General features: G+C 45.6%; 1 protein-coding gene across 1 annotated transcript in view; it reads right to left on the bottom strand.

Moving 5' to 3' along the window:
* LOC139747961 (acetylcholine receptor subunit beta-like 2) overlaps positions 1-18,706 on the bottom strand; it is a 240,686-nt gene that overhangs the window by 107,646 nt on the left and 114,334 nt on the right. The window contains 1 exon segment of the mRNA XM_071660469.1: positions 15,605-15,714. Within this exon segment, the coding sequence (XP_071516570.1) occupies positions 15,605-15,714 (110 nt within the window).

The raw sequence follows: 18,706 nt of genomic DNA on the forward strand, positions 1-18,706 counted from the left end.
AGCCTCTTTCTCTCTTCGCGTTTCTCTTCCTTCTACATTACCTCTCCACATTCCCTCTCTTTCTTTACATGTTCCACATTCGTCCTTCATTTTCAGCCTTCTACTGAGGACCCTCGCCCTATCTTACCTTCCCATAACTTATCCACTTACTCCCTCCTTCTCACTCCTCTTACCCATCCCTTTCTTCCTTGATCCACTATCAGTGTTCTCGACTCCCCATTCTCCAAGTGGGACAAATCGGCATTGAATGGTTCTCAACCAGTCATCGCTGACCATCATATCTCTCTCTAGCGTTCATCCTGGGTTAGAATGCCACACCTCACAGCCATGTACCTCATGAATCTAACATGAGTATAGCATGAGAGTTTATGACTCACTGGGCCACAGTCCCTCGTTCTAGCTCACGTCACTGCCCTAGACCAGAATAAAAGACGCACCTTCACCTCCCCAACTGGTCTCAACTGTCTCTACTAAACATGATTTACATAATAAATGTTGGACAGACGACCAAGTGCCATATTAGTGTTGTGACTGTAAGAGACAGATATACATATTTACTTTAAAAAAAAAAAAAGGTTATAAGGTCACACATAGAGGATCCAATGCTGTGACGGCGTCAGACGAGGATCACACACACACACACACACACACACACACACACACACACACACACACACACACACACACACACACACACACACACACACACAAACACACACACAAACACAGTTTATATCCTCTGGTCTGTCCTGTGTAAACCATTATGAAACTCCTCACGTAAAGGAGTAGGAAGAATTTTTTTTCCATTTATTCAAACGAGGAAAAAATTAAATAAATCTGGAATGCGGGCGCCATTTCTCTCACCAGCTGAAACTTATGAAAACTGGGAACTCGAAATGTTTCTTGCAGGTCGGGTTGGTGCACCAATTTACTGTGTCTTCATGGAAAGTTTTTGTTGATGAAGGAAACCTGCAACACTGAATTGAATTTCCGGAACTATAGCGAGACCTGGAGTTGCACAGAGTCCACGGACACACGAACCTGGACATCCTGCAGAGTCCACGGACGCACAGACCTGGACATCCTGCAGAGTCCACGGACGCACAGACCTGGACACCTTGAAGGCTCTTACGATTTAAAGACCTGAACATCTGGTGAAGTCTGCGAGACATCCTCAACTTCCAACATAAAACAAGATACACTGAAGCCATTAATTATGTCTAACGACCACATGTTATGACCAGAAATAATTACCACCCGTGTGTGTGTGTGTGTGTGTGTGTGTGTGTGTGTGTGTGTGTGTGTGTGTGTGTGTGTGTATGTATAAATAATTATCTAAGTTCCTTAGATAATTAATGTGAGGATCCTGAGTAATTCGGACCAGACGCCAAAGTAAAGAGAGTCAAGTCAGTAAATGCTTTGCTTCACGTCTGGAGAAGTTTAGTCTCTGGAAAATATAGGTAAGATCCACGGAAGGTCAGATCCCCAGATAACAGTGGGTCAGATGGTGGGTTGGGTCCCCGTGGATAGCGTGGTAGGAGCAGGTCCTAGGAAGATAGAGTCTTGGCCCAAAAGCTAGGCCGAACCTCACGAAAACTAAGGACAAGCCTGAAGGACCTTACCCCCAGCTGCTCACACTTGCGGACGACGCACTAAATAAGATAAATTAGATCGTTGAGAAAAATTTATGGCAGAGATCGTGAATTTCTCAGGTCTCCTTCCTGTTTCCCCCCGACGTTGTGTTTTGTGGGGCGACCAGTGACCACCTTGACTCCCTCCTGATGCTTTGTTATGTGCGGAAACCACAGGCCAGCCACTCTACTACCCGACCTCCATCACCCACTCCACTATCGCCATCCACTACACTAACTGATATCCCTTACGACCAACTCTAACACCACTGCAATCAGAACAGTCCGTCGTGACCAAGCGAGGGAAGGGAAGTGTGCAACACAACGGGCAGCCAAGGGAGGGATAAAGGAAGTATGCAACACATGAGGAAAAGGAAGGGAAATATGCAACACAGGGAAGCCAAGGAGGTAATGACAAAAGTGTGCAACACAGGAGGGAAGTTAGCCAGCCAAGAGGAAGGGAAGTGTGCAACAAAAGGGAACTCCAAGCAGCGAAGTGCGCAACACAAGGAAGGGAAGGCCAGCCAAGGAGGACAAGAACAATTTTCAAGCAACTTGGAGGTGGCCTCACAAAAGAGCAGTGTTGCTGCCGGTGCCATTTAAAGTTTGTACACAAGACACCGATCGTAATGAGACGTTTCCTTCCTCTGCTGGAGCAGAAGTTCCCTCTAAAACCTACGAGTATAACTTACATGATTATTAAAGTACAAAAGAGGCAAGATGTTTGACATACACTCAAAATATCTACAATGAATCTTGACTTCAGGAATTACTGGATCATTGAAAAATTCCTTGATCTATAATAAGAATAAACGGATGAGATATATCTACCGTTAACACATTAAGAGCATGATTCTCCTGTAGTGATATACAGAACCTCGCTGAACAGCAATTATATACTCGCCGCCTCCCGAGCACTGGACAGTAAAATTGGATTTTCTCTCAAGACTCAGTAATGATCGGATTCTTACGCTAGGTATTAAGGAGATGGGCTTAAACTCAAGTTGAGAGCATCATACTAAATACTCGGTCTGATAATTACATTATGATTTTATGACAGGAGATAAGAGAGATAAGGAAAGGAAGGGACAGACAGACAGACAGACAGACAGACAGACAGAGATTAAAATTGTGTAACATCAAAACTGTTTTCCTGTCTTCAGTAAGTGGGTCACAGACTATATTCTGTTCATTTACAAAATTTGAATACTGCCATAAATTTGCATTAATACCTCGGTGGTCGACACGACTGAATTACTTTGATAACTCAACTGAGAATTTTCTCCTTGGGTAAAATTTGGCTCGGATGCAAGTGACGTTAACAGGAGGGAATAACACACGAACCAACACTGCTGGTTTGACCGTTCGCCAAGACTTGTACTGTAGCCCTGTAATGGTCTCTCATTACTCCTACTCATTGTGCTCCACATGCTCACCTGCCCTACAGAAGGGGGCCTTGACACACACACACACACACACACACACACACACACACACACACACACACACACACACTCGCGCGCGCGTAAAGGAACACTTATCAACGGTCCATGGACGGGACCACATTTGTCCCCGACCCCTGGACGGGACCAAACCTGCCCACTCTCCCTGGACGGGACCAAACCTGCCCACTCTCCCTGGACGGGACCAAACCTGCCCACTCTCCCTGGACGGGACCAAACCTGCCCACTCTCCCTGGACGGGACCAAACCTGCCCACTCTCCCTGGACGGGACCAAACCTGCCCACTCTTCCTGGACGGGACCAAACCTGCCCACTCTCCCTGGACGGGACCAAACCTGCCCACTCTCCCTGGACGGGACCAAACCTGCCCACTCTTCCTGGACGGGACCAAACCTGCCCACTCTCCCTGGACGGGACCAAACCTGCCCACTCTCCCTGGACGGGACCAAACCTGCCCACTCTCCCTAGACGGGACCAAACCTGCGGGAGAGAGCCATTATCCACCTCTTATTCACCGTTGCTTCACTCTGTAAACAATGTCGTAAATCCCTGGCTTTCGGGCTTACAGTTAATCCTTAGGATCACTGGCGGCCTCGTGCGTGTATCAGAGGGTCTGGCTGGTCATCAGCACTTGGCAGGTATGGGACGCAACAGGTGTAGCAGATGTGGGAGGCACAAGTGTGGACCATGAGAGAAGAAGCGTACGAGCTGAGATAAAGACACAAAGGACGTTGCTGTCATGTGTTATACGATTTTCTTCTCGGTACCATTTGGTGTGAGTATGGCTCAGACCAGTACCATCTGGTGTGACTATGGTTCAGATCACTACCATTTGGAATAACTATGTATTAAACAGAAAAAAAAATATGTCCAGCTATATCAGTGACGGTTCATAAGTTTCCATCATCTCTGATTACAAACTCGCTCCTACAACAACGTGACCTTTAACCCTACGTTATATTGGACTACGCTACACTCCACCAATCTGGACGAGTGTGCGTCCTCAATACTGGAGGACGAAATATTTGCTGGTTAAAATTACCGAATACTAAACCTCTTACGCCTCATCCAGAACATGGTCCAGTGGTCAGACAGGAATTCAATACCTCCTGCTCTCTCTCTCTCTCTCTCTCTCTCTCTCTCTCTCTCTCTCTCTCTCTCTCTCTCTCTCTCTCTCTCTCTCTCTCTCTCTCTCTCTCTCTTCCTCTATTCAGCATTTTGAGAATAATAGACCCATCATAAGAACTTAGAGACCTCTCTAGCTCCTAGATGACAGAGCGTCTCCTGAATAGCCATTCCTGGGGGCTTATAGCGAGGCCACCCTCCCATCACAGGCAAGACTGACGGCTGGCTATCCCAGCGAACCAAGGACGAAAGACCAGCCCTCCGAGCGGGCTAGGAACTAAGGGCTGACCGTTCTGGAAGACAAGGCACTGAGGGTCGACCTTCCCAGCGGGCCAGGGACTAAGGGTTGAGGCAAGACGCTGAGGGTCGACTTCCCACTGGACCAAGGGCAAAGGGTTAGTCTTCCCAGCATGCATGACGCTGAGGGCCGACCCTCCCAGCAGGTCAGGACGGAGGGCTGGTCCTCGTAAACAAGGCGTTTATTGCTGTGTCTCCGGCCATTAAGCCAGCTCCTCTCTCATGAAGGACCGACGTATCGCGGTAGCTACGTGCTGACACATGTGGTAGGTGCTGACTCACAAGGTAGTTGCTGACACACATGGTAGTTGTTGACACACATGGTAGTTCCTGACACACATAGTAGCTGCTGACACACATGGTACTTACTGACACACAGGGTGCGGGGTGGAACGTGTTTTATCACCTCAGTTAACAGCATCTCCGAGGGGTCATGGCAGCCTTCACCCCGATATATCTTGCTCGTTTTCCACTCTCTCTCTCTCTCTCTCTCTCTCTCTCTCTCTCTCTCTCTCTCTCTCTCTCTCTCTCTCTCTCTCTCTCTCTCTCTCTCTCTCTCTCTCTGTCAACTTGTTTCTCTTCCCTGCCCCAACCCTGGGCACTTCACACATCTATGTTTGTGGTTCCTCTCCTTATCGTAAACAGTTCCCCACTTGAGGTTTTCCTTTTCTTTCTCTTTTTTCTTCTTTTGTTCCAGTTTTCTCTTCAACTCTGGTTTCTCTTCTGTCATTTCCTCTGGTAACCAAGAGATGTATCTCTCCACACTCGCCACGAAGTGAGAGATGGTTTTGCCACTCCAGGAGACCATGTAGAGAGACATTTATCACAGCCCTGGCGTCAGACGGATGTTTCTAACAACAAAAACACAAACAAAAGCAAAAACTTGGTGCCTGCCTTGATGAGACGAGGAGCAGGAGTCTCCTTCCCTCCGGTGTGGCCAAGAGGTGGCTCTTCAGTGTTGCCATGGGGTGGCTGTTGAGAGTTGCCATGAGGTGGCTCTTCGGTATTGCTAGGAAGGTCGTCTTCATATGTGGCCAGGGGTGCGGGTCTTCGGTGTGGCCCTCCGGTGTGGCCTGGAGGTGGTCCTCAGAAGTGGCCAGGGGTGTGACCCACCCTAAGACTTCTGGGGTATCGGAACACTTGGCCAGAGCCCCGACGGCAGAGTATCTCATCATGATCAAAGACTTTCAGAGGCAGTAAAGACTGGAACACTGGCTAGATGATCACTTCGTCAAGTCTCCCTCTTCTCCCGTTGCTCTGGAGGGTGAGACGGTCTCCCAGATACGTGACAACGACAACAAGGAAGATGAGGAAAATTTTTCTTGAAACAGCGACGCAAGGGGAATAGGGAAGCTCCTCACAGCCTTCGTGACGCAGGTCCGTCTCCGTCCACAGAGAACATCAATCATTCAAATGAACTCGTTCTCCTGCCGGAGTGGGTTATTCCATCCTCAAACACGTCCCTCAGCCTTCTTCAGTAGCCCATCTCATCTCCTCTGGCAATACCGTTATGGATCATATGTCATGTGTGGTACCTATTGCGCCCCCAGCAGCTCAGCACATGACACCCATGAAATTTCTCCTGCACTGCATCACACCTAAAAGCACTTTCACAATTCAGTAACCCTGAGGGGTACTCACCCCCGTCTTGAAGACAAGGGAGGGTCTCTCCCTAACTTGCTGGCCTCAGCTATCTCAAGATACGTGTTCACTTTTCATATATTTTTGGTCACAAAGAGAGCCTGAGCGCCCACGTCCAGATATATTCAGTTGGACAGAGGAGCCCCCGTCCAGATATATTCAGCTGGACTCGGAGAAGATCTTACGGGTCTGTTTTCGTGTCAGCTCTCGACTTCCAGTAGAATGATCTTCCTTGTCTCTCCTTATATCCTCCGCGTCCTTTGTTGCTTTCTTTTATCTCTTGTTCTCCTTAGGGTCATCCTCACACTCCCATTTCCTTCCTTTAACTAATCCTACCTGCTTCTTTTAATGTCGTCCTAACTTTACTATGATTTACTTCTTATAAACGTTTACTCTCACACAAGTTTTCCCTTCGTTCCTTTCTCTTGTCACTCTTCCTTCCTGGCCTCTGGCCCTCCAGCAGCCTCCTACCATTCCTCTCTGCGGCTCCCAACTCTCCACTGGATCACAGTATGACAGACTCCTTATGCTAAGTATCAACACACAATCTTTGCCTTACTTTAACCCATCTGCTTCCTACAAAAACTCTTAAACTTAGAAATAATTTTCAGAATCCCTTATGTCACCATATATTTCAGAATTCCCTCATGTTTTCCTCAAGCGTTTATAAGATAAAAACAAAATACCTTCTTTGTTTTCATCTTCTTATCTTATGAAACAAATATCTTTTTTCAATATTCCGGATCTCTACATCATGACTTGTTGATCCTTCAGTATTTTCCTTGGATTTCTTAACGTTTTCTTCTAAATGTCAGATTTTCCCTTCTAGTTTCCAATCATCTATATTTTTTTCTTCATGATTACACCACTCTATATAGTGAATCTATATTACCCATCCTGAACATCTATTCCCTGAATACCAATACATTGCATTCATTTCCCTGATCCCGAATATCTTTCCCTTCAAACCCAGATACATTGCATTTATTTCCCTGAATTGGAATATCTATTCTCCTGAACTAGAATATATTGTGTCTATTTCCCTGATGCAGAATATTTATTCCCTGAACCGGAATATTTTTCCCTACCACCAGGGAAACTTCTGCCGTTGGTGTACCATTACTGCTGGACGCGGCCCTCACTCCATCCCTCGCCTCCTCCCTGTTTTTCTCTCTTTTTTTCATGAAATTTCAATTTTTCCCCATTCCCTTTCAGGCGCTACCAATTTTTCCCCATTTTCTTTCAGGTGTTACCAATTTTCTCAGTTCCTGCTAAAAGCTTTTCTAAAATCTAAGCCTCTGAGTTAACAGAGAGAGAGAGAGAGAGAGAGAGAGAGAGAGAGAGAGAGAGAGAGAGAGAGAGAGAGAGAGAGAGAGAGAGAGAGAGAGAGAGTGCTCTGATGACCAACACTTTCATAACTGACCAAGTTATGGGAGGGAGAATGAACCATCTTTCGCCCATCAGTTCTGACAGACGACCATTAAAGTCTCACTCACACTCAGGTGTCCGGCCACTCTCTGAGGACCATCACTTGTGACACATCTGTTTACATTGAGGAAGTAAGGAGAGCTATCCAAACCCACCCCCCGTCACCTCCCCCCCCCCCCCCGGTCCCCTCCCCTTTAACCCATTAACAGTTTCTCTCAAGAATAATTGTATTCAGTATTTCACAGCCAGTGAGCCGCGTATCTGCCCACAGAAGATAATCTACGTTAAAATCTAGTACCTCTGTTAGATTAGATAGAGGCTGGGTGTATATATATATATATATATATATATATATATATATATATATATATATATATATATATATATATATATATATGCCTCCCATAATCTAGAAATCAATGTTATCTATGATATAAGTAAATATATAGGACTTGAAACTCTTTTTTTAAGTTGGTCGTCTCTGAAACTTACACACATCCCAGCTTTAAATTCTCATTGCAGGCCAGGCAGGCTGGGGTCCACATTTGCCTCACCCACGGAGAATTAAATGCACACACTTCTTACTATTCTGGTTCCAGTCTCTTCTGAGGCTGGGCCAATGTTTCTAGGGGTTTCTCAACACTTCCATAATAATCATGACTCCTCCTTTGTCTACGAGAGGCAACATACTTTTACCTTCTCTTTTGATATTCCTTTCCTCGTTGTCTGACACACTCAGGACATAAAGTCCCATACTTCTGCCATCTGACACTCATACTTCTGATTCCAATCTTGTTCGCAGACTTCCACGAAGGTCACACTAGTCATCAGCAGCTGAACTCCCTGCGTCTCTCTGACTATTCCTCCCAGCTCCCCTACACCTGTGTCCTACCCACACAACGCCTCCACAGCCATGCTCACCACTCACCCACTACGTATGCACCATACACTTCCCGTCCACTAACCACACAGCACTTATCCGCCTTCCACACACCACCCACATGTACACCATCCACAGAATAGCCACACCCCATCCACACACCACCCACTCATACACCAGCCACATAGCATCCACAATTCACCCACACAACATCTACATACAATTCACACACGACCTACACCTCACCAACACACCACACCAACCACACACCAACGGAACGCCACCCACACGACACTCAAATAACACCCGCACACCAATCACACCTCATCCACGCCCTACCCACACACCACACACACACACACGCGCCACCCACACGCCACCCACATAGCAGCCAGGCGCGGGTCTAGCACCCAGCCGATCCATCGCATGCTCAGCTTTAGAACCCCCGCCAATTTCTCGCTAAGGGGGATCTGACGTCCTTGGCGGAGCACCGGCTCAACCGCCAAGCCTACAGTCCTCGTCCCTCCCCACCAGGATAACACCCTGAACAAAAGCTAAGCGCGCTTCTAGCCTGGAGGAGTCCTACCTGTCGTGGACGTGCTGACTATTGTATGGAAGTCTTAACTAACATGTGGCTGCCTCCTCCTAACGTTCAAGGATTCCTATGTAATGTGTAGCGGGGTCTTGGAAACATGAGTGCATCCCAGTAAGTTGTCAGACATCTAGGGCAAAGTATGGAAGTTATTGTACAAGCAGCGGCATCCTGGCCAATGTAAGGGAGTCCAAATCTCTCTCTCTCTCTCTCTCTCTCTCTCTCTCTCTCTCTCTCTCTCTCTCTCTCTCTCTCTCTCTCTCTCTCTCTCTCTCTCTCTCTCTCTCTCTCTCTCTCTCTCTCTCTCTCTCTCTCTCTCTCTCTCTCTCTCTCGTACTCTAACATTTGTCAGACAGGGAGAGAATAACTCGGCACTAAATTCCTCCCTTGCCTGGCTGCAGGCGAGAACAAACTCTCTGTTCATATATAACGAAGGATATTCCTCCTCAACCTTTCGTGTTCATAATTCTATGTTCAATTACTTGGCCACAATTATGCAAATGCGTTCAATACAGCTGAATATTAAGGAACAGAAGAAAATGATGCCAGACTTGACTGGGTGTCCGAGTGTATAAATGAGAATTCTTCAATATATGTAATACTATACATTCCTACACACACACACACACACACACACACACACACACACACACACACACACACACACACACACACACACACACAGAATTCCTCAACACATATAATACTATATTTTCCTACATACAGAGAATTCCTCAGTATATGATACTGTATATTCCCACATACACCATGCTAACATATAACTGCCAATGCATAATCCAATTTACATTTTCTCACATGAAAACACACGTGACTGTGCATGATTGTACGTACATACACACACACATACATAAAAATGGAAAAACTAACGAGCAAACAAATATCCACACACAAACACAGACACACAAAGACAAAGCCACATGTAAATGCAATCATACACATATACATACACATGTACGAGTGTGGACAGTAATACAGAAACACAGAAAACACAATAATACCGTCCAGAATACACAAACAACATACATAAACACACAAAAGAAAATACTTATGAATACAAAACCATCCAAACACAACAAATCATTCACAAACACACACACAAGCACACACACACACACACACACACACACACACACACACACACACACACACACACACACACACACACACACACACACACACACACACACACACTCATCTCACTAATGAGGTTGAGGGCGGACTTCTGAATTAAATGCAGGCATCCATACTGCTCATATCTCAAGATATTCCAATGATGATTTCGTTATTAATGCCGGAGCAACGTAACACCTTCTTGCTTCCAAGAAGGGTTAGGAATGGGGGTTTTTCACGTCCTGTAAAATGTGGATGCAATTATGCAGATTTCCTTCGAGAATTTTTCTACAGACAGACAAGGAGCGGCAAGGACTGCTGGAGGAGGAGAGGAATGCACCGCAGGAGCGACGCTTTCGATATCTTGGGATGCTGAGGTAAAGGAGGTGTTCTGGGAAGGTCGGGGTTCTAAATGTGGTGGGTAAGATGAGAATGGTCAGGAAGGGTGAGAGTGTCCAGCTTGGGTGAGAGTGAGGACGTTAGAGGAGTTTATAAGGAGGTAGATCCCACGTCTCCCCTTTCCTACACAAGTGGCATAGAGAACTGTGGCAAAGACGTGCCACAGAGATCCCTCTCACAGCGCGAGGCTGAGGAATGACAAACTCCTGCTGGAGTCACACAGAACCCACACGTCCCTGAAGGATTAACGGTGCTGATGTCAGATGTGTGAAGGAGGCTCTTAAGACACCATTACTATCCCTGTGTCTCTCACAAAACCAAACATCATATCCCTAATTCCTTTTAGCCTCACCATCATCACGTAGATTGAAAGCTCTCACGTTTGAGCTTCTAAACTACGGAGATTAATGATACAGTTACGACACAAGACAATATCAGGCAGGCGGAGGTACCTAACCTGCAGAACATCCCATCCACGTTTCCCTGTCAGGTAGCTGGCTTCTGTAAACATTAACACAGGTGTTCATAATTACTGAGATCACTCACCACTGAACAAACATGAGCGGAGTTAAGTTACACAGGTAGTAACACTGATTACACACAAACGCTTAATCTTAGTGCCCACTGGCCTGTGTGAGGATGTAGACACCACAGTGTTACCTCCCACTTACCACTGCCCGCTTCTAGCCTTCACTGTAATATATCAACATTATTAATCCTTCTTAAACTCATTGCTGTTGATCAAGCTCCGGTATTTCAATATTCCTTCATCTTTTATCTGCTTCCCTTTACCAATCCCTCCCTTAGTATATCCATTGCTACGACAACCATCTCTCTCGCTGAACATTCTCGTCCCTCACACGCATCACACAACACCAACTTCCCTCCTGTGGCAGCCAGACCAACATGTAGAATTCTCCAGCAAACATTTCCAGCGCTGGTTTTGGATCCTCTGACCGCCAGCGGTCAAAAGATCTAGAGAACAACGTCCTCGCCCTCACCATGATGGCGGGTCCAAGTACACTGGTGTAGATAGATAACGACGTTAGCTTACCCTCATCTTATAACCGACAACTTCACACCAGAAGCAATGTTGTTGACACTCCGCGGTGTTGTCTAATGTATGCCAGTAATGCCTTAGCTCTAAGATGGTATCTGTACGGACGTGTTTTCTCAGTTTATATCTAACTAGGATTTCTTTAAGAGAAAAGTAACTGCAGCATCACATGCAATTTTCACTAACAAGCGAGACATCTTGGAATAAAGATAATTCCAAACATTCGGTTATAACGTTAGAGACTGAACAGTTAACCTAGCGAGCAGAGATACAATCCCCGATGCTCACCAACCGAATTCCACGTAAAGATCATTGTAGCGTATAGTCCTGGTTCATGTCGGACCAAGGGTTAACATATAAAGCTTTAAGACATACGCAAAATTAACCAGATTAATATAGACGAAAGAACCTGTCTGTCTACTGCCCACAGACTGACCAGCACTAGATACCATCCCTGAGGCACACCAGAGGGTCAAGTTGTTCCTCAACTTCTCAGCAATGGAGCCTCGCACTTCTCAGCAATGGAGCCTCCCACTTCTTAAACTCTGAGTCTAAGATCTCTCACCTCTGAAGTGATCCCTTAGGCATCTAAATGTCTCCTAAATTTCTCGCTGAATTTCTCTCGAGAGAGCCACTGATATTACAGAGGAAATCGAGGACAGCCTTCCTATATCCTGGCAGCAAGTTGGAGAATGACGCTATAAGAAATGTACATTGTGACCATCTTGAATGATGGCAAACCATCACCAGCATCCCCATGAATGGCAACGCTGGGTGTCATATGAAGGGTTTCATCCATTAAGAAACGTCACTGAATGTTAATAATGCCAATGAAATTCAAAGAGAATCCCACTAATTCCATCACTTGAGTAATACGTCATCCTCAATAACCCCGTCCTCTCTCTCTCTCTGTCAGACTCAAGCTAAGCACCAAAGACGGACGGGACACAGCTCAAGTGATGCAGGAGACATTCCAGTGAGGGCGATATTCAGAAAATCATTTCTATTCCAGGAAAATGCAAAAGAAACAACTTCGACATACTAACGACAACAAACACATACCAACGACAACAAACACATACCAACAACAACAAACACATACCAACAACAACAAACACATAACAACAACAAACGAGAGTTTTGGAATTAAGAAACACAAGATAATAAGCTGCACTATATGAGGTGCTGATAATAAGAGGTTGTTCCTGGTGTTAGTAATGATCTCTACGGTAAAAGTTTGTTTCTTATTAGTACTGGCTTCACTCTGATACCAACTTTCCCTTCCCTCAGGTTACAATGTAATTTCACCGTGGTGTTCCTCGGTCCTAGGTGATCGTGGTGTTCCTCGGTCCTGGACGATCGTGGTGTTCCTCGGTCCTGGACGATCGTGGTGTTCCTCGGTCCTGGATGATCGTGGTGTTCCTTGGTCCTGGACGATCTTGGTGTTCCTCGTTCCTGGATGATCCTGGTGTGTCTAGACGAGGTTCTTAGACAGCCAGGGTGATCTATGGCCCACCAGATCCTAATGGCTTCCCAGTCGACATTATTGGCTTCATAACGACGGCAGGAGGGAGGTGGCGGCGGAGGTGGGAGGTAGTTAGGTAGCGTAAGGCCGCAGGAGGGAGGGAGGAACACCCGGGGAGAATGCTAATGCCGGCCTCACTCCAACACCACAATTTCATCGGCGGAGCTGCAGGAAGTGATCGACCCGCACGAAGTTTCACTCCACTCTCGCCTCACTTCATCTACCCATGTAGACTACTGTAACGCGTCTACCTCACTCTACCCTAGTTTTTTCTGTACAATAATACTATATTCCAGTCGACATTTGCTTCACGAACCTCTACTACCAACGAAGTTTTCAGTTTTTCCCGTCTCAAGGTTTTGTTTGTCGATTAGTGTCGTCTTTCTACATCATTCTTGGTTTTCCATGTGTTCACCTTATTGAACCTTCATTAATATCCATTCCACATGCGTGATCAGTGCCAATTCTAATCACTTTCGAATAATAAAACACCCGATTTGAGGCACTGAATCGTAGTGCGTCCATGTCATCCTGCAATGCCTCTCCACATCCACAACATGTCGGCCTGATAGGTTACACATGCAGATAATCCATATTTTATCCGTTATATATATCAAAGCCAATTCTGTAATCCATTACCCTCCGTGGTGACTCTATCCATCTACTGGTTCAGGAAATCTTCCTGGGTCAAATACATCCATAAATATTTATCTAGTCTACAACAGTATCAAGAGACCATGTTTGCCCGTGACCCCTGCATGTTAGCCACGGGTGCCGGAGACGAACCAGTGTTAGTATTACATTTTCAACCAGAGTTCATATCGCTTTTTACAGTACAGTTTGAGGACAGCACATGGGACCGAATATTCTTCAAATATTTCATGTCCTCAGTTCACAGTTGGAAGACTGGAACAAATGTTTTCCATCTATATCGTTGATAGTTTAATCCTTTTTCCTTTTTTCTTTTTCAATCGTATTTTGTTCAACTTCTCTTCCTCACCATCTTCTGTTTCATCTCCTCTTCTCTTTCTTCTCCTTCCTGCTCCTCTTTCTCCTGTTGTGGGTCCTCCTCCTGCCCATCATACTGTTCCATCCTCTTTTGGTTCACCCTGTTCCTCCTCTCCCTTCTGGTCGATCCTGACCTCCTGGGTCGTTCTTTTCGGCCTCTTTCTCCTCATCTGGTCGTTCATGTCCTCTTGGGTCGTTCTTTTCAACCTCTTTCACCACATCTGGTCGTTCCTGACCTCCTAGCTCGTTCTGTTCCACGTCCCCTTCCTCGCCTGGTTCGTTCCTGACCTCCAGCACACAAGAGACCGACGCTTCGCACTTTCCGTTCCTAAAGTTTCAAGCTTTAAAGAAACTTTTATTCGAAAGTTAGACGATTTTACTAACGACTCCTGAAATTCTGTTAGAAAAATCCAAGTAACAAATTCTTTTACCCTGAAAATTTACATGTGAGTGCTCGAAAGATTAGAATTTCAACCCTTGTGAATATAAAAAAGAAATCATATATATATATATATATATATATATATATATATATATATATATATATATATATATATATATATATATATATATATATATATATATATATATATATATATATATATATATACATATATATATATATACATACATATATATATATATATATATATATATATATATATATATATATATATATATATATATATATATATATATATATATATATATATATATATATATATATAAACAAATCAATAATTCTTCTTCACATTTGCATCAGAGGAAATACATGACTGGAATAAAGTATTTCCGGGTTTCGACTCCACTCTCAAGGACTCAGGTTCAGCCCTGAGTATAGAAAGGTTAACTGTGCATTATGCATTGGCTTCATCCTTGTCTTGTATTACGCCCCCCAACCCACAGGCAACGGCGCACTGGGGACGATAGAGTCTTGAGGACGAGATAGTCTGAGGGACGACAGAGCATTACTAACAACATCTCGTTCTCAGGAAAGACCATAGTTGAATCTGAGTCGATATAAACATGTTGGACGATGTTTATGTCCGGGTAGCGTCTGCTGCTGGGCAAGGCTTACTTCACAGTTACTCTCAGTGGCTGAGAAACACGAGCACCTGTTCTGACTCTCGTGTAATGGACACTTCACAACAGCACTCCCTCGGGTACATTAGCATAGCATTCCTACCCATATAACGACAGCTTCTCTACATCAGCTCCTCAGATATAACATCCCCTTCAGGTATAATGGTTACTTGAATCAAGGCTTCACTTGGAGCAGAATAACCAATAAACAACAGCAGCATATGCTGTAGAAAGGTCCATAAGGTACTCACTTACTACAGACGAAAACGTGGAGTAGAAAGGTCAGTTTTGTACTCGCTGTTGTAGAAGAAAACGTGTTGTGGAAGGGTCAGTGTGGTACTCACTTGTTGTAGAGGACGATGTCCGGCAGCCAGATGTGTTCGGAAGGAACGTACAGCATCTCGACGCCGCCGTAATCTTCGGGTTCCCACTGGAGCTTGTAGTCATGCCACTCCTGCAGGAGAAGGTACAGTGTTACTATCAGACATGATACTAGAGGGTTAAAGCCAAGTGAAAGAGCTTCATAACATCTACCTGCCTCAGACCTGTGGCTATCATACAATGTTTTCGTGAAAGAAAGTTTGGGAATAAACGTATGGAAACAGACTCGACCGTAAGTTCTAAGATAATGTTAAAAACTTTTTTCAGTGATAGTAACATCTGCAGGAGGCCTGGAGTTTCCAGGTTTTTCCAGTACGAGGGAAAACATTGTAGTACAGTGAGAAAACAAACCACTGGGTCATAATGAGGCTGCTTGTGATAGAGGAACATAAAGAGTTTGTGTAATGTGTGGAAAAGCAAACGTAACTTAAGGAAAAATGCTCGTGAACTTTTTTGTAAACTATGATGACACAAATAACGTCGGTCGTGGGCATTGTTATATGCTCAGACACAGCGCCACACTGGCATCCTCCAGGAGACTGACGTCCTCAGGAGTCGGGAAAACATTACTTTACCAAATCTTGAAACGTTAAACCTAAAACAGGACTCCTTCCTCAGGCGGAGGCAGAGCTCTGACCAGCTGTTTCCGCACGAGTTACAAGATTCCCCTCCCTCCCTCTCCTCCCTCACCCTCTTCCCACTTCTCCTTCCCCACTGCCCCCCCTCCCACTCAGTGGGTGGAGATAGGGAGGGGGTGTGGACGACGGACTGGGAATGAAAATCCTAGCGAGGCAGACCGTCAGCCATTTCTGTTTTAGTGATTCGACAGAATTTCGTTCAGTTTCCTCTACTGTTACATCCCGGAGGAGGGAGGGAACAGACTAGACGAATTTCTCTGCCTGTTTCTCTTCCTCAAGACTCACTCAGAACCGTGACAGCCAACAGAAAACTTTTCTATCTTAAGAGCTATTTTATCTCCTCACAGTTCATCTCAGAGCAGCTGTAAGACAAGGAGACAATTTGAGACTAACAGAGGGTCGTTACTGAGAAGGAAAATAATATTATCTTGAAGCAACACGTCGGGTGATGTGGGTGACCATCACAGTAAAGTTGTGAGTTACATGTTGCTGGTGAGCGTACCTCCCTCCTGATGAGAGTTACACAGTGTTAGCTTCGCTACTGGGGAGAGGACTTCAGCCTTGGTGGGGGCTATATGCTGCCAGTGTAGCTGCTGGACAGATGTTAGATGATGTTGGCTTGGCTGCGGAGGAGCTCATCTTGTGACGAAGTGGGTCCCGAGGGACAAGCGCCGCGCCCGGGGTCAGAGACAGGTTCTCAGCAAACCCATTTAGTCAAAACAAAAACCCGAAATTAACCTGGTATCAAGGGTTACACTCGCTGCACTCTAAAAAAAAAAAGAGACGAATTGGCAATGGAATATTGGAAAATATGTGCTTATTTGACTTTATGGGTGCGTCACCCTGTCTGTTGGTTTGAATGTTGCTTTAGCAATAATCTGAACAGAGTGTATTGCACAGATACCTACACACACTCTTATCACAGTGCGTAGAGCGGGTAGCTCTGTGTACCCTGATAAGATTGTGTGGCCCAGGTACCTGTGGGTACTCTCTTAAGAGCCCTTAGTACAGGGATGGCAGATACTAGTGTCAGAAGTCACTTTACTTGCACACATTTGGTAGCTGTAATTCATGACCAGTTCGTGTGTGAGGAGCACATCACTTGACTTTAGATTGTAATGTACTCATCCCCCGCCATGAGTGTGTGACGACTGGACATGTTGAGTGTATGGGTAAAGCGTTATCTCACTTGTGTGTCTTGTGGGTACAACTCCTGACTGTCTCCTGAAGGATTCATAGCACGGGTTGCGTGGCTCCAAGGTTAAGAATGGCCCCGGCATCTCAGGTGAGCGAACACACTCACCTCATTATCGCCCTATTATTACCTTCATTACTCTAATTAAGCGCACCTGTTCGGCTCACGAGTGAGGGCCTCGACCGCGGCTGACGGGGACCTCATTCATGCTGACACATCTGACGGGAGGATCCTCGTGATGACCTGGAGGGAGGAGGGTAGGGTCACTGTGCAGGAGGAGGAGGAGTTCTGTTATTCCTGCTCTTGATGCTGTTCCTGATGATGCTGATGCTCTTGATGGTGTTCCTGATGATGCTGATGCTCTTGATGCTGTTCCTGATGATGCTGATGCTCTTGATGCTGTTCCTGATGATGCTGATGCTCTTGATGGTGTTCCTGATGATGCTGATGCTCTTGATGCTGTTCCTGATGATGCTGATGCTCTTGATGCTGTTCCTGATGATGCTGATGCTCTTGATGCTGTTCCTGATGATGCTGATGCTCTTGATGCTGTTCCTGATGATGCTGATGCTCTTGATGCTGTTCCTGATGATGCTGATGGTCTTGATGCTGTTTCTGATGATGCTGATGCTCTTGATGCTGTTCCTGATGATGCTGATGGTCTTGATGCTGTTCCTGATGATGCTGATGGTCTTGATGCTGTTTCTGATGATGCTGATGCTCTTGATGCTGTTCCTGATGATGCTGATGCTCTTGATGCTGTTCCTGATGATGCTGATGCTCTTGATGCTGTTCCTGATGATGCTGATGGTCTTGATGCTGTTTCTGATGATGCTGATGCTCTTGATGCTGTTCCTGATGATGCTGATGCTCTTGATGCTGTTCCTGATGATGCTGATGGTCTTGATGCTGTTCCTGATGATGCTCATGCTCTTGATGCTGTTCCTGATGATGCTGATGCTCTTTGTGCTGTGTTACTGATGCTGTGTCTGCTCCCGATGCTGTGGTATCAATGCCGTTGCTTCTCCTGATACTGCTGCTGCTGTTGTCATTGTTGGTACAACTGCTGCTGCTGTTGTTGCAGATGGTGCAGCTTCGCAGCTGAGGCTGACTGGTATCCATTAACAACAAACAGGACCAAACATTAAACCGTCCACTGCCAACATTAGACCAATACATCACCAGCTTCATTATTGATGACTGCGGCTACACCGTCCGCAGCTTACCGTCGA

This window comes from Panulirus ornatus, chromosome 71, assembly GCF_036320965.1.
Source record: "Panulirus ornatus isolate Po-2019 chromosome 71, ASM3632096v1, whole genome shotgun sequence".
Classification (NCBI taxonomy): domain Eukaryota; kingdom Metazoa; phylum Arthropoda; class Malacostraca; order Decapoda; family Palinuridae; genus Panulirus; species Panulirus ornatus.